Source organism: Canis lupus, chromosome 14 (genome assembly GCF_048164855.1).
Source record: "Canis lupus baileyi chromosome 14, mCanLup2.hap1, whole genome shotgun sequence".
Classification (NCBI taxonomy): domain Eukaryota; kingdom Metazoa; phylum Chordata; class Mammalia; order Carnivora; family Canidae; genus Canis; species Canis lupus.
In genome coordinates, this window is record NC_132851.1 from 7394598 (window position 1) to 7409071 (window position 14474).

At 46.4% G+C, this 14474-nt stretch overlaps 1 protein-coding gene across 2 annotated transcripts in view; it reads left to right on the forward strand.

Moving 5' to 3' along the window:
* Positions 1–2666: 2666 nt before the first annotated feature.
* The window catches only part of DCSTAMP (dendrocyte expressed seven transmembrane protein), a 29860-nt gene continuing 18052 nt past the window's right edge, over positions 2667–14474 (forward strand). For both annotated transcript variants that reach the window (XR_012006628.1, XM_072774194.1), the window contains exons 1-2: positions 2667–2704; positions 12188–13229. Coding sequence is in view for 1 of the 2 variants with exons in the window: in XM_072774194.1 (XP_072630295.1) it covers positions 12201–13229 (1029 nt within the window). In the remaining variant the exon portion in view is untranslated. The remainder of the gene's footprint in view (positions 2705–12187; positions 13230–14474) is intronic.

Below are 14474 nucleotides of genomic sequence, written 5' to 3' on the forward strand. Positions count from 1 at the left end.
AGGGTTGATATGCTAAATTTTCTCTGTTCTTCAAAAACCCGTGGGGCGCCTGGGTGGCTCAGTTGGTTGAGCATCTGACTCTTGATTTCAGTTCAGGTCATGATCTCAGGGTTATGAGACTGAGCCTCATGTCAGGCTCAACACTCAGCTCAGAGTCTGCTTGAGATTCTCTCTCTCTCCACCTCTCCCCCCACCACCCCTGGCTCATGCTCACTCTCTCAATAAAATCTTTTTAAAAAATTGACTAATTAGCTAAAAAAACAAAACCAAACCACTGCTTCTGGACTGCTGTCTTCTCCCCTCTCATTTCTATCCCCAACACGACTACTAAGTCACCATGGGCTTGCCCTTCCCCTCCTCACCTCTGGTTCACTCCCAGCCCTCTGAGGAGATGGCTCTTCCAAGAGCACAGTGCCCTCCCAATCATCAAAGTCTAGGACCATTTCTTGGGCTGCTTCTTCCTCCCACCTTTGTGATTTCCAGCCTGCCTCTGGTTCTCCATTCCCAGGCCCATCCCTTTCTTGGGACCCCCAGCGTTGCTTCTGGATTACCCCATCAGGCACTCTTGCTGCAGTCTGGATCTTCTCATCAAATGAAAATATCTTACTTCAATGGCGCTATTCACCTTCGGGGCTGAGTGGGCCCCCTGATGCGAAGCCTGTGGAGGCTGTGCTTCTGGCAGGCTTACCTGCGTCATTTGTGACCGTTTGTTTCTGGCCACTTCGCTTCAGACACATTCAGATTTTTGCAACTCTCTAATTTGTCTCCATGCATTTATTTGCATGTGCATTTTTTTCTGTCCAGAAGCTTCTCTTCCCGCCTCCCCTCCCCCTAACCCTTCCCAAGGTTAAGACTTGCCTCTTGGCCTCACTGGAGGCAGTTGTGCTCCTGAAGTCTTCTCTGAATGTGTTCTGTGAGCTTGATGAATCAACAGAAGCCCTGGCCCTTTGAGTTCCAGGAGGGTACTCTGTAGCCCAGTACACACAAACCCAGCCCCTCACACTGCTGCTTTTCTCTTTGTGCCCTGTCTCCCTCCGAAAATCCATTTGGTCCCAGAGTTTCAACGTGCCTCTCAATTCAACAGAAATATTCTGGATGCTATGCTGCAGGCACTCTCCTAGCTAATTCTCAGCTCTCTATCTTTATCCCTCATATCTTCTCCTAAGCCCAGGACCAGAGTCCATCTGGATATCTATCTGGGACCTTATTTTTCCAGCTACATTCCCTATGAACCCCCATGCTCTACAGGGTTCAGGTGGAAAATTTTGATCATCACAGATTCCTTTCCTTTCTCTCTCCTACTTCCAATTCTGTCCATTCATTCTCCATGGCCTAAACAAGCAAAACCCTATATTTTGTCCTTCCTTTCCATTGCTCAGATCTGGCTCTGATGGTTAATTTTCTGAGTCAGTTTGATTAGTTCCTAGAAATTTGGTCAAATACTAATCTAGATGTTGGTGTGAGGGTATTTTTCAGATAAGATTAACATTTAAGTCAGTAAATGTTGAGTAGATTAGGCTGTGAGTGGGCCTCATCCAATCAGTTGAAGACTTTAAGAGGGGAAAAGGCTGAGGTGCTCCAAGAAAGAGGGAATCTGCCTGCAATTAACCTTTGAAGTTACATCATCTCTAACTTGGGGCTTCCGCCTATTGTTCACCCTGCCATTTCGGTACTTGTCAGGCCCCACAACTATGTGGGTCAATTCTTTAAGATAAACCTCTTTCTCTCTTCATACACATACTCCCCCTTTTAGTTTCATTTCTCTGGAGAACTGACTAATGCACTGGTCCTACCTCCTGACTCAGTTCCCTGACCCCTGTACCCACTCCCCTCCAAATCACTCCATTGTGCTTACTCTTTTTTTTTTTTTTTTTGGTAATGTTAATTTGCTCACAACATTCACTGGGTCCCTGTTGTTCATGATAGATAGTTATGTCTCCCAAACATCAAAACATCATACATTCGGGCAACTTCACCAGGATGTTTGACCTGAGTTTTCTTTTTCTGTTTTGTTTTGTTTTTGACTTAAGTTTTCACTGACCCATCTACCCACTTGTTTATATTTTTCTTTCTATCAACCGTTTTGCATTTTGGCAAGAATCCATGAATGTTAAGATGAAAACCTCCTCTAGTTATATTATGGGTCTCAGTTGAAAGGTGAAGAACAATTTTATGGAAGGGTTTTGAGGCTTCCCTAACTCCCTCAAACCACAGAAGCTGATCCTCTTGCCCTGGAAGCTAAATCTCCAAGATGGTAAGAATGAAATGTGTTACCCAGACAATTGCACCTGTCTTGGGTCACCGGTGCAGAGGTGGCTCCTTCCTGCCTCTGAGACCGTAGATAGTAGTGGCAATGCTAAAGATTGTCACCATCCTCTTGCTGGGGGACGGGTAAGGAGAAGAGGACAGAGGAAAGAAAATCCTCTACATTTTCATAATTCGCTCTCCTGTGTTTGAAAATGCCTTATTTCATTGTTTTCTAGAATTGATTTCTGGAACCCCCCCCTCTGAGGAAAATACTGGAAAAAAATTATCCCTTTTGTCAATATTATGACTTAGTCATTTTGTGGGGGAAATAGAGATGTTGATTCATGGTGATGTGACCCTCCTGTCACTTCTAGTTCCTTTTTCTCTGTTGTATATCAAAACTCCGAGTCCCCGGGAAGGGTTATTCTGCACTCAAAGAAGAACCTGAGAGGAACCTGTAAGTAAACTTTTCGAATATTTTGTTACTGGGATTGCTTTTTTTAATGAAAAAAATAAAAATAAAAAACCAAAAAACTAAATTGGAAAAAACAGTTGAGACCAGAGGACACTTTAGCTCCTCCTCTAACCCAGGCATTTTATCTGTGTACAGAAATACCGGAAAGAAATGTCTGTTAATGCTGGCCTGAGAGATCTGAATACCCTCATCTCAGGGAGGACCGCAGCGTGACCATCCTCTTAACAGAGCAGCTTGGGTTAACCTGCCCATTCCCCAGCTTTTGAAGAATTGACCCTGTGGGCCAAGCCTCCGGGGAGTGGCGAGGAGCAGGCCTGACGCAGCCCTGGCGAGGGACGGCTGCCAGGTCTTGCTGCCGATGCCTCTGCATGACAGACTGAATTGTTCCCTAAATGCCCTTCTGTTTACCTGGTAGCTTTCATTAATCTTTCTTTTCTTGTGTGTGAAGTTTGCTTTTACAGAGGAAGGCCTTTACTGGCTTTCCCAAGGCAAGAGCGATGAAAAGAAGTGAAGGATTCATTCCTATCTCAAAAGGAGGCCTCTCTGTGCCTGCTCAAGCTATTTTGGCAGCCTGAAAGAAGGTTATGTTCCCAACCAAATGATAAGTTTCCAAGAGGGGAGGGAAGAAAGAAAGAAAGAAGAAAGAAAGAAAGAAAGAAAAAGAAAGAAAGAAAGAAAGAAAGAAAGAAAGAAAGAAAGAAAGAAAGAAAGAAAGAAAGAAAGAAGGAGGGAGGGAGGAAGGAAGGGAAGGAAGGGTCCAGAAACCCTCCATTCTTCCACTGTCCCACTTACAGGTACCGGGCTGGAAAATGCTAGCACCCAGAGCCAGATCTGCTGCTCTCCTGTGCCTTTCATTTCAGACTGTTGGGCTAGCAGGAGCTTTAGGACTCCTCTAGCCCAAGGGAGCTGTGGTCCTGAGAGGTGAAGTGACCGACCCAAGGTCACACAGCTCTTCTGGTGGAAGGAGCCTAGGCACAGGTCTCCTATCTCCCCGCCCTGTGCTCTTTTCCTGTTCCACCTTGACCTTTGTCCCAATTTCCTTTCAAATCAGAGTCCCATCAAGTCCTAAAGATCGTGAGAGAGGTGCATGGGTGGGTAGGTTCCCACAGGGAATGAGCAGAGCTGGCTGGAGGAGCAGGGAAAGAATAAAGGGACCAGCAGTCTGGGTTTACTCCCTCCCCTGCACCCCCCCCCCGCCCTCCCCCAGTGTCTACAGACTGCATCTGGGCTTGTGAAGCATAAGTCATTGGCTTCTGCCTGGGGAGCAGGGGCAGAATGTGCTGCTCGCACTTAATGGAAATTTGGGGATGTGAGGCGAGGCGACTGCTCCACTACTAGGGAAAGAGGGGAGCAGTAGGACAGTGCCCGCGATCCTGATCTCTAGCTCTTTCCACAAGGGAGTCCACCTTGATTTCTCCTGCACTTGCACTGCAGTTTCTGCTTGCCAGCCCCGGAGCGGCACTGGTCATATGCATCTCCAATATCCCCCAACCTAGAAAGCTCCTGGGATAGGCCATTTGTTGGGAGGCTCTAGTTATCATCTCATGGCTGCATCTGTCCTGGCTGCTGCCTGGGCCTCGTATGTGAAGCAAGGATGCGTTACCCCTTGAGATCAGGTCTGTGCTCAAAGGACGGTGCTCAGGAATGTTGGACCCCTTGACTCCCCCAACAAAGCAGACAAGCAAGACTCTGGGCTGGGGACTGAGGGACTCTGCTGCCTCTGACATTTAGCACACACACACACACACACACACACACACACACACACACACACGGAAAACAGTTGAGGCCACTGTGTATGCACCTCACAGCCCGTGTTTGCTAGTGCATACAGGGCTGGTGGGGAAGCCTGGCCACTGCTGTTTCCCATGGCAACAGCTCAGATCTGCATGAAAGCAGATAAGTGTGGGCTCAGGCTGGCTATGCAAGCTGCACAGGCTGCGTGGCTTCTTGGCTTGGACCACAGGCTCCTCATCACATGCCCTGCTCCCTTCCCTGCTCCCTCCCACCCAGCCACACAGAAATGACTTTAATCCACAGCAGAGAAATGGGGGTCCTCAGGGATCCTCTCCCGTGGGCTCCAGCTGTACTGCTCCCACCCAGGGTGTGGTGCCAACTATAGTTCAGGGGGAAAGGCAGGAACCTGGTAATTAGTCTTGGAATATTACTGTTGGTAGAAGCAAGAAGCAGGTACTCTGTCCTGGGGAGACAAGGCTGGGGAGTCAGACAATAAACGTTATTGGTAACAGAGGTGGAGGCGAAACAAAGAGAAATTGCAGGTGTAAGGGATCAGGTTTGCCTTTTAGGGGCTCCAGGAAGAGAGGGAGGAAACGGCTCCATCTAGGAAGCACAGAGAAAGGAATAAAGTTAGAGACCCTTGGGCAAAAATAAATATTCCCAAGGCATAGAGAAAAACCTTTATGCATGAGACTGGAAACTGGCCTCCAGCATGATTTTAAATGTCCCAGGGGATAAAAAAGAAGGAAAGGCAATTCAGACAGTGGAAAAGAGGAAGCATGAGGGAAGGAGGGGTGCAGAGCAGAGAGGAGGAAGCAATGAGGAATTCAGAGACCAAGGTTTTCAAACTGCCAGTCAGTGGTCCAAAACCAGTCAGAGTATTTAAAAACCATTTGAGCCAAGTTTGTTGTTGTTTTTTAAACAACAGGGAGATGTCACCCTCCAAAATCTATATTTCTGGCTTCTTTTGAAAAAAAAAAATCAGAAAATGTGGCCACTCTGGGTCTCCATACAGCCTTGCAGTAAATCTGCTGGGATGGAGGCTGCTATCCCTATAACTGAACCTGAAGCCTGGGCTCTCCAGTCCCCAAGACCCACTGCCCATTCCTCCACATCCCTTACCCTAAGAAGTACCTGTACCTTCTGATTTCCTTTATTCTTGATGCTGCTTGTTTGACACTTGTAGCTATTTAAAAGCTGAGTGCTGCCCACACTGCCCTGATTTTCCAGCACAGGACAGCCTGACCTTGACTCTCAGGGCAATAGAGAGTGTGGGCACCAGCACTGAATGTATCTCTTGGCTCCCTGGTCCTGGGAGAGAGGGCTTTCTGAGTTGAGAATGAGGGCCCGGTGGCCCAGACCTCAGACCAGGAAGCCTGACACCAAATGGGCTGGATTAAGAGATGAGTAAGTCTGAGCCTGATGCTGGCTGGAATATGAAGCAGGACAGAGCTGAGCAGAAGGGTGAGCCTAGGGAAAAGAGATCCACAGTCAGCTCTGGAGGGCTCAACGGGCTGTGCTGGCAGAGGGTGGGGGGCACCAGATGCAGATGGCAGTGCGAGGAGAGCTTATGCCAGCATTGTTAAATCCGCATTTCAGGATGCATGCATGATTGGGACTCTGGGTATATATTCCAAACAAATGTAGAAGCTGCTGCCTTTGAAGATCATTTCAAGAAAGTCTGGAAAGCTGCTCATCCTGAACCCTCAGTGCCACTTAAATGTGGGTTAGATTCCTGGCTCCTCCACTTGTTAGCTGTGTGACCCCGGTGGAGTTATTGGATCTCTCTGAGCTTCAGTTCCCTCATCTAAAATATATAGATATAGCAATATCTATAATATCTAGAGCTGTGAAGATTAGAAATCATGAACATCAGATGCTAAAACAGTGGCCAGGCACTTGGTTTACAAATTGATAGCTATTACCTATTGTTATCAGATTGCTAAGTCTCGGAGACACAGGCTATAGTTTGTCCACTTTTCTATTTTTTTTTCACTTTTCTAATTATGTATTTGCCTGAAGGCAAATTTGGTATGTGGGGAATTTTAACTCCATTACCTAAGAACATTGGTAAGGATTTTTTTTTAAAGATTTTATTTATTCATGGGAGACACATACACACACACAGAGAGAGAGAGAGAGAGAGGCAGAGACACAGGCAGAGGGAGAAGGAGGCCCCATGCAGGGAGCCCGATGTGGGACTCGATCCCAGGGCCCCGGAATCACGCCCTGAGCTGAAGGCAGATGCTCAACCACTGAGCCACCCAGGTGTCCCTGGTAAGGATTTTAAAACAGGGTTCATGAAAAGTCAGAGATGAGATGCTGATGTGACAGGAAAAGTGAAGAACTGGGGTCTCACCCCTAGTTCTGTCTCCAATGCTAAGACAGCCTCAGTGAGTCCCTTAGCCTCTTTGGATTTTTGTTTCTTCATCTGTGGAAACTGGCTGGCTAGGTGTCAATCCTCTAGAGCTCTAGAGCTGCAGAGCTGTGCTGTTCAACACAGTGATACCAGCCACATGCGACTTGTTAAATTTGAATTAATTAAAATTAAATAACGTTAAAAATTCAACTCCTCAGCCACATTGGCTCTATTTCAAGTGCTCAATCATTGCATACAGCTAGCACCGACTGTGTTGGACAGCTCGGATATAGAACATTTTCATCATCACAGGAAGTGCCATCAGACAGGGCTGAATTCAAGAGCTCACTAACCAATGTGTCTGGTCCTGAGATGAGCAGCATCAGCAACCTGGGAACTTGTCAGAAAGGCAAAGTCTCAGGGGCCACCCTAGGCCTTTAGAATTAAAATATGCATTTTCTTTTAAAGATTTTATTTATTTATTCATGACAAACAGAGAGAGAGAGAGAGAGGCAGAGACATAGGCAGAGGGAGAAGCAGGCTCCCTGCGGGGAGCCTGATGCAGGACTCAATCCCAGGACTCCAGGGTCACAACCTGAGCCAAAGGCAGATGCTTAACCGCTGAGCCACCCAGGTGCCCCCCAAATCTGCATTTTAACAAGGCTCGCCCAATGATCACATACTTAAGTTTAAGAAAGCTCTGATCTATAAGATTCATTTTCACACTAAAAATAAAATTTAGAGATCTGGGTATCTGCTTGACAAAGTCTTTGGGAAAGAAAGAAGCAATTGGCTTGTCCAAGTCCTGACTCACTGATCTGCCTCAAAGGAAAGAATTGAGGCCATCTGAGGAAAGTTCGGCAGGCAATCATACCTCTGCAGGAGAGGGGGAAGGAAGTCAGCAGCCATCTAAAGGGGACACAGAAGCAGTGCTGGGAAGGCCATGAATCCAGCTCCTGTTGCTATGCCTCCCGTGAACTCGAGGGCGTTCAGTCCTTGCCTGAAGACTTTCAGAAAATGGAAGTTCTCATTTTTTTTTTTTTTTTTTTGTGGCAGCAAAAAAATAAGAAATGGGCTGCATTTACTGAGCACTTTCTGCTGGGTGGTCTTAAGAAGCTTGCTAAAGCTCCCCTTGTCAAACCTCACCAGGAAGTAGGTCACGCAGATCTTATATTCAAGTAGGGAAAATGCAAAACAGATTAGAGAAGAAATCAAGCCCATGTTCAACAGAGACAGGAAGGGCAGACTGACCACCAGCCTCTGGACAGGTGGCCCAAAGCCCTACTCTGTGGCTTGAGCTGTAAAATAGGACAGAATATAAAACTGGTGCAGCCACTATGGAAAACAGTATGGAGGTTCCTCAAGAAGGTAAAATTAGAGCTTCCCTAAGACCCAGCCATTGTACCACTAGGTATTTATCCAAAGGATACAAATATAGTGATTCGAAGGGGCACCTGATCCCCAATGTTTATAGTAGAAATGTCCACAAGAGCCAAAATATGGAAAGAGCCCAGGTATCCATTGATTGATGAATGAATTAAGAAGATGCAGTATATGGACACAATGGAATATTACCTAGCCATCAAAAAAAATGAAATCTTGCCATTTACATGGATGGAACTGGAAGGTATCATGCTAAGCAAAATAAGACAGCCAGAAAAAGAAAAATACCATGTGATTTCACTCATGTGTGGAATTTAAGAAACAAAACAGATGAACATAGGGGAAGGGAAGTAAAAATAAAATAAGATGAAAGCAGAGAGGAAGGAAAACCATAAGAGACTCTTAACTCTAGGGAACAAACTGAGAGTTGCTAGAGGGGAGGTAAATTGGGGGGATGGGGTAACTGGTGATGGGCATTAAGGAGTGCATGTGATGTGATGAGCACTGGGTGTTGTATGCAATGAGTCACTAAATTCTACCTCTGAAAATAAAATTAAAAAAAAAAAGAAATCAGTAAAATAGAAGAAGATGCATTCAGTCCTCTAGCTGCAGAAAGTTCCAGTGTCTTTTGGTGACATGCTGTTTTCAGTACAAAAACAAGGAGAGTAATATTAGATCTGTTGCTCATTAAGAAAACATGTGCCTCTTACAGGACAAAATTGCAGCAATATATCTTATTTAATTGATACTAGTTTTTATTGCCCAATACAGTTTTAATGTGTCCATAAATCTGTTTCTTGCATTCAGAGAAATAGCTGTATTAAGAACACACTATGCAAATATGAAGGCAAGAGAAGGGAAATATGAATCCAAAATACATATTATTAAATAATTTTTTAGGAAGCAAGCAAAATGGTACCTCATAGAGGATATTGGGGGTGAGGGGGAACCCAGCTGGGATTTCTAATTTGCTTTAGAGAAAAATCTGCTGATTTGAGACACAGCCTCACATGGCCAACTATCTTGATGCAGGGGAACAACATGATAGAAGTGGGTTTGTGATATACAGGTGAGCTCTTAAGTAGCCACTGGCAGAAAGTGTGACGGGTTTCCAGCAGAGACATGCTGGGCTGAGTGTCCTGTCACATAACCTGGAGTGGTGGAATTGGCCATGCTGCAGGGGGCAGGGAGCTGGCCCAGGGGGCCGGGGGACTGGGTCTGAATTCCACTGTACCACCAATTGTGCGATTGCTGAAGATTTCAGTGAGCCCTCTGAGCCTCAGTTTCTGTATGAAATGCAAAGAACATTGGTTTCCAGAGGCTTGCAGGAGGATGCAGGGAGATGCTTTACATAAAGTGAACAGAATAGGCAGTTAATACCTATGAGTGGATCATGTAGTCAAATAATGGTTTGGGGTCAAATCCAAAGCTGTGACAAAGTGAAGGGGGCCAATGTGCGGCTCGGATGTAGGGTGTCCTCCTGCGGCTCACCGCTGGCTGCTGCCGTCCTCTCGGCCAGGCCACGAAGCACTTCTGACTCGGGCTGGCAGTGCTGGGGAAGGGTCAGGAGTTCAGGAGCCCTTTGGTGATTTCCAGGGGTCAGAGTGGACTGGGAGTGGGGTCAGTGAGTGGAGCACAGCCGACCTCTAAACCAACCTCAGACTCTAAAAGGAGGCAGGCATGTAGGAAGAAAGAGCTATGTTCCTTCCTGGTCCCTGTTCCAATGACGATCTCAATTCCCCCTCCGGATAGAGTTGAGAACATCCTCTTATGTGGGATTCTGCATCTCCCATGAAGCCAGTCAGTCCCACATGGAAAGGACCCTTCTTCAACAGTTGCAGGGGCAGGAGCAGAGAGAGAGAGGGAGAAGCATGCTCCCCACTGAGTAGGGAGACTGACACGGGGCTTGATCCCAGGACTTTGGGATCATGACCTGAACCAAAGACAGATGCTTAACCGACTCAGCCACCAGGTGCCCCTCCAGATCTCTTTCTGTGCTGAGCATCTCCACCCTCTATGTTATTGCAGGAGAAGCATCCACAGGTTTGTTCCTTACCTGCCCATTTCCCTGTCACATTAACCTCATTCAGCCTGAACACAAAAAGAATCATTTCTTCACCATGAGTTGCTCAGTGCATGCCTACTAGCCAGGGCCTGGACGCGTCTCGCACACCGGGTTTCATCCGACGTCTCAAACAGTGGCCAGCTGCTCCAGAAATCCAGCCCCATCATATCTGATGTGAGGAGGGATGCATTTGACTGTGTTTAAAAACCGATCAGTGTCTTCATTAACATCCCATACATATGCTATAATGCTCATTAGATATTTTCATGCTAATCAAGAGAGACACATCTCTGAGTGCATGACTGACAGGGTGGTAGCAGCCCCATAGCATTGTTTTAATTATGCCACATCTGGGGAAAAAGAAAGGATGATTAACTCAGTGACAAAATATTCTTATTTCCCTTTCAAGATCCTCGGGAGAGAATTGCCCTCAGAGTGTAGGGGCGGGCTGGAGAGGTGTGGGCAGGATGCAATTGTTTCAAAGCAGAGATAGGATGGCTTCAGCCCAGTGCCACGTTTAAGTTTGAATGTCCTTGGTATGCTTTCTGGTTGGCAAAATTAGAGCACAAGAAAATAGATGACTATCAAAAAGTGATCTTACATAATGTCGCGTATTGAAATTTCAGCCTATCCATCAGCTGAGAGTTTATTTCAATTATTAAGATCCGTGATACAATATTGCTGCTTTTATCTATTAACAATCCCTGCCTAATAAAGCAGCACAGAATCCAGTGGCTTAAAATAAATATTTATTATACTAAAGTATCTGATCAGCTGGTGGGCTGGCTGGTGACTGGCTGGTCTAGGATGGCCTCCTTCAGGTGTCTGGCAGCAGGCTGGCCATTGGCTGGTTATTGGTTGATGCAACTGACTAGCCATGTGCCTTTGTCATCCAGCAGCCCAACCTGGTGTGATAGATTGAATAATGTTCCCCCAGCCCCAAGATGCACAATGTCCTAATATGAAAAACCTGTTAGTATATTATCTCACATAGTGATAGAGACCCTATATACTGGATTAAGAACCTTGAGATGGGGAGATATCCTGGGTTAATGGAGTGGGCCCAATATAATTGCAAAGGTCCTTACAAAGGGAGGCATTCTGATTCTAGGATCAGAATCCTAGAAGATAGAAGGATGGAAGCAGAGGTCCCAGAAAAAAAGGTGCAACATTGCTGGCTTTGAGATGGAGGAGGAGTCCATGAGCCTCCAGAAACTACAAAAAGTGAGGAAATGGGTTCTCTCCTAGAGCCTCCAGAGAGTACACAGGTCTCCAGATCCATTTTAGATTTCTGATCTCCAGAACTGTAAGAGAATAAATATGTGTTTCTATAAGCCATTAAGCTTGTGGCAGTTTGTGACAGCAGCAGTAGGAGACTAACACACCCGGATTTGTTAAAAAGTTAGTAGTAGGGTTCCTGGAGAGAAGCAGGGGTGAATCATAGTCTCGGGATTCGCACACTGCCACCTCTGCCACTTTCTGTCATCACTTCTGTCACAAAGACATCATAGAACCATTACAAATCCAAGGGTTGGAGAAATATGACCTACCTCTTGATGGAAGAAGCTAAAAATGTCACATTGGAAGGGGTGTGGAGATAGAGATTGGCAAAGAAGTATGACCTTTTTTTGCTGCCAAGCTATGACCATGCCCTTTACAAAGTGATAGAGGACATTCAAAAACAACGTCTGGGGGATCCCTGGGTAGCGCAGCGGTTTGGCTCCTGCCTTTGGCCCAGGGCGCGATCCTGGAGACCCGAGATCGAGTCCCACGTCGGGCTCCCGGTGCGTGGAGCCTGCTTCTCCCTCTGCCTGTGTCTCTGCCTCTCTCTCTCTCTCTCTCTTTGTGACTATCATAAATAAATAAAAATTAAAAAAAAAAAAGAACAACGTCTTGACCCTGGTTTCTCTTTTATTTCCAGGGACACAGGGAGCATGGGTGTCTGGACCTCAGGCATTGGCATCTGCCTAAGTCTTTGGGGGTCATATGTGTCTCCAAGAAGCTCTGCATGGATGGACTTTATCCAACATTTGGGAGTTTGCTGTTTTGTTGCTTTCATTTCAGCGGGCCTCCTCTCTCTGGCCTTTTCCTGGTTTCGATCCTCATTCATAGTCTTCGGCACCTCCTGGGTGATCACTTGTGCTTTGCTCTGCTGCTCCAAGCATGCACGATGTTTTATTTTTCTCCTCTTCCTCTCTTGTGGTCTGCGGGAAGGCAGGAATGCTTTGATTGCAGCTGGCACAGGGATAGTAATCTTTGGACACGTGGAAAATATTTTTCACAACTTCAAAGGTCTCTTGGACAGTATGACTTGCAACCTAAGGGCAAAGAGCTTTTCCATACATTTTCCACTTTTGAAAAAATATATTGAAGCAATTCAGTGGATTTATGGGCTTGCCACTCACCCAAGTCTATTTGATGACCTTATTTCTTGGAACCAGACGCTGGCGGTCTCTCTTTTCAGTCCCAGTCAAGGCCTGGAGGCCCAGCTAAACGACACAAAAGGCAAAGTCCTGGGTGTCTTGTATCAGATGGTGACGGCATCAGAAGTATTGTCCTCCCTGGGACGGCAGGTACTTGCCCTAGCAGGGCTTTTGCTGGTGCTCCTTGGCACTGGCCTCTTCATGAAGCGATTTTTGGACCCTGGTGGTTGGAAGTTTGAGAACATCTTCATCACCAAACAATTTGTTCGCTTCGATGAAACGGAGAGGCAGCTGCAGAGGCCCTGTGTCCTTCCGCTGAATAAGAGGGAAAGGAAGAAATACGTGGTCGTCCCGTCTTTCTGGTTGTCTCCTAAAGAAAGGAAAAACCTGGGGCTGTTTTTCCTCCCCATACTCACCCACCTCTATGTCTGGGTGCTGTTTGCAGCCATAGATTATCTGCTATATCGGCTCATTTTCTCCGTGAGCAAACATTTCCAAAGCTTGCCAGGGCTCGAGGTCCACCTGAAACTATACAGAGAGGTAGGCACACAGGCACTCCTGGCCGTGTCCCGGCTGTTTGCTGGGTTGTGTTAAAAAAGACCATGAACCTCCCAAGGCAGGGCAGTGTCTCATTCATCTCTGGGTCCCCAGGATGGCACAGCGCCTGGCACGTGGAAGGAGCCCAATGATTGTCGGTCACATTGAAATGAAGCCCTGCCGTTGTTAGAGGCCGATCTCACCCTGAACATCTTTGATCACTGTTTCGGATTCCTGGGGCTGCAGTAACAAATTAACACACACGGGGCAATTCAAAACAACAAAAATGTATTCTGTTATCATTCTGGGGGTAAGCAGTCCAAAATCAGTCTCGCCTGGCTGAAATCAAGCATTGGCAGGGCCACACTCACTTCAGACTCTAGGGGACTCCGGCTTGGCTTCTTCCAGCTTCTGGTGGTTTGTCGGCTCTCCCTGGCTTGTGGCTGCACCCATCACCATCATTTCTGTCTTCACATGGTCTTGTCCTCTGTATGTGTAAAATCTCTCTCTGCTTCTGTCTTAAAGGATGACTGTGATTATGTTCGGGCTCACCAGAATAATCAGGGTAAATTCTCCATCTCAAGGTCCTAGACTTAGTCATTTCTGCCAAGTCCTTTTTTCCAGATAAAGTAACATTTCTAGATTTCCTGCATTAGGATCTTATATCTTGGTGGTGGGGGAGGGGCATTTTTTAGCTTTCTCCAGTCAGCAAACACTGAAATGAAGGAATAGATGTCTCTGATGTGGCACATGAAGCTGGTTCTCAAGCAAGAGTACCTGGCGTAACCCTAAGGTCCTTCTTCCTCTCCCCGTGGTACCTATGCAAATTGACTTTGAGCACCTTCTGTGAATGAGAACTTTTCTTTGCATCTTGAGCCTTCACACAGCACAGGAGGCCTCCCAATGCATCAGCATAGCGTTTAAGAGGCTGGTCACTGAAAAAAAAGGGGGTGGCTGCTAAGTAACCAAATGTTTCTAGTGCTAGTACTGGTACTAGTGCTGGTCTTAGTACACGGTAATACCCACTGAAACAATGAAAACAGCTACCTTGTTTTTTTTAGGGCAGTGGTTCTCAACCAAAGGTGTGCTTTAAGCACTTCCTGGGATGGACACAGAGTCTCAGGCCTCAATTTACAGAGAATCTATCTTAAAAAGGAGAGTACCTTTAATGAGCTCTCCATGTGATTTCAGAGTAGGTAGTCCACAGATCACACTTTGAGATACTTTGGCTCAGGCGCCGAAAAGCAA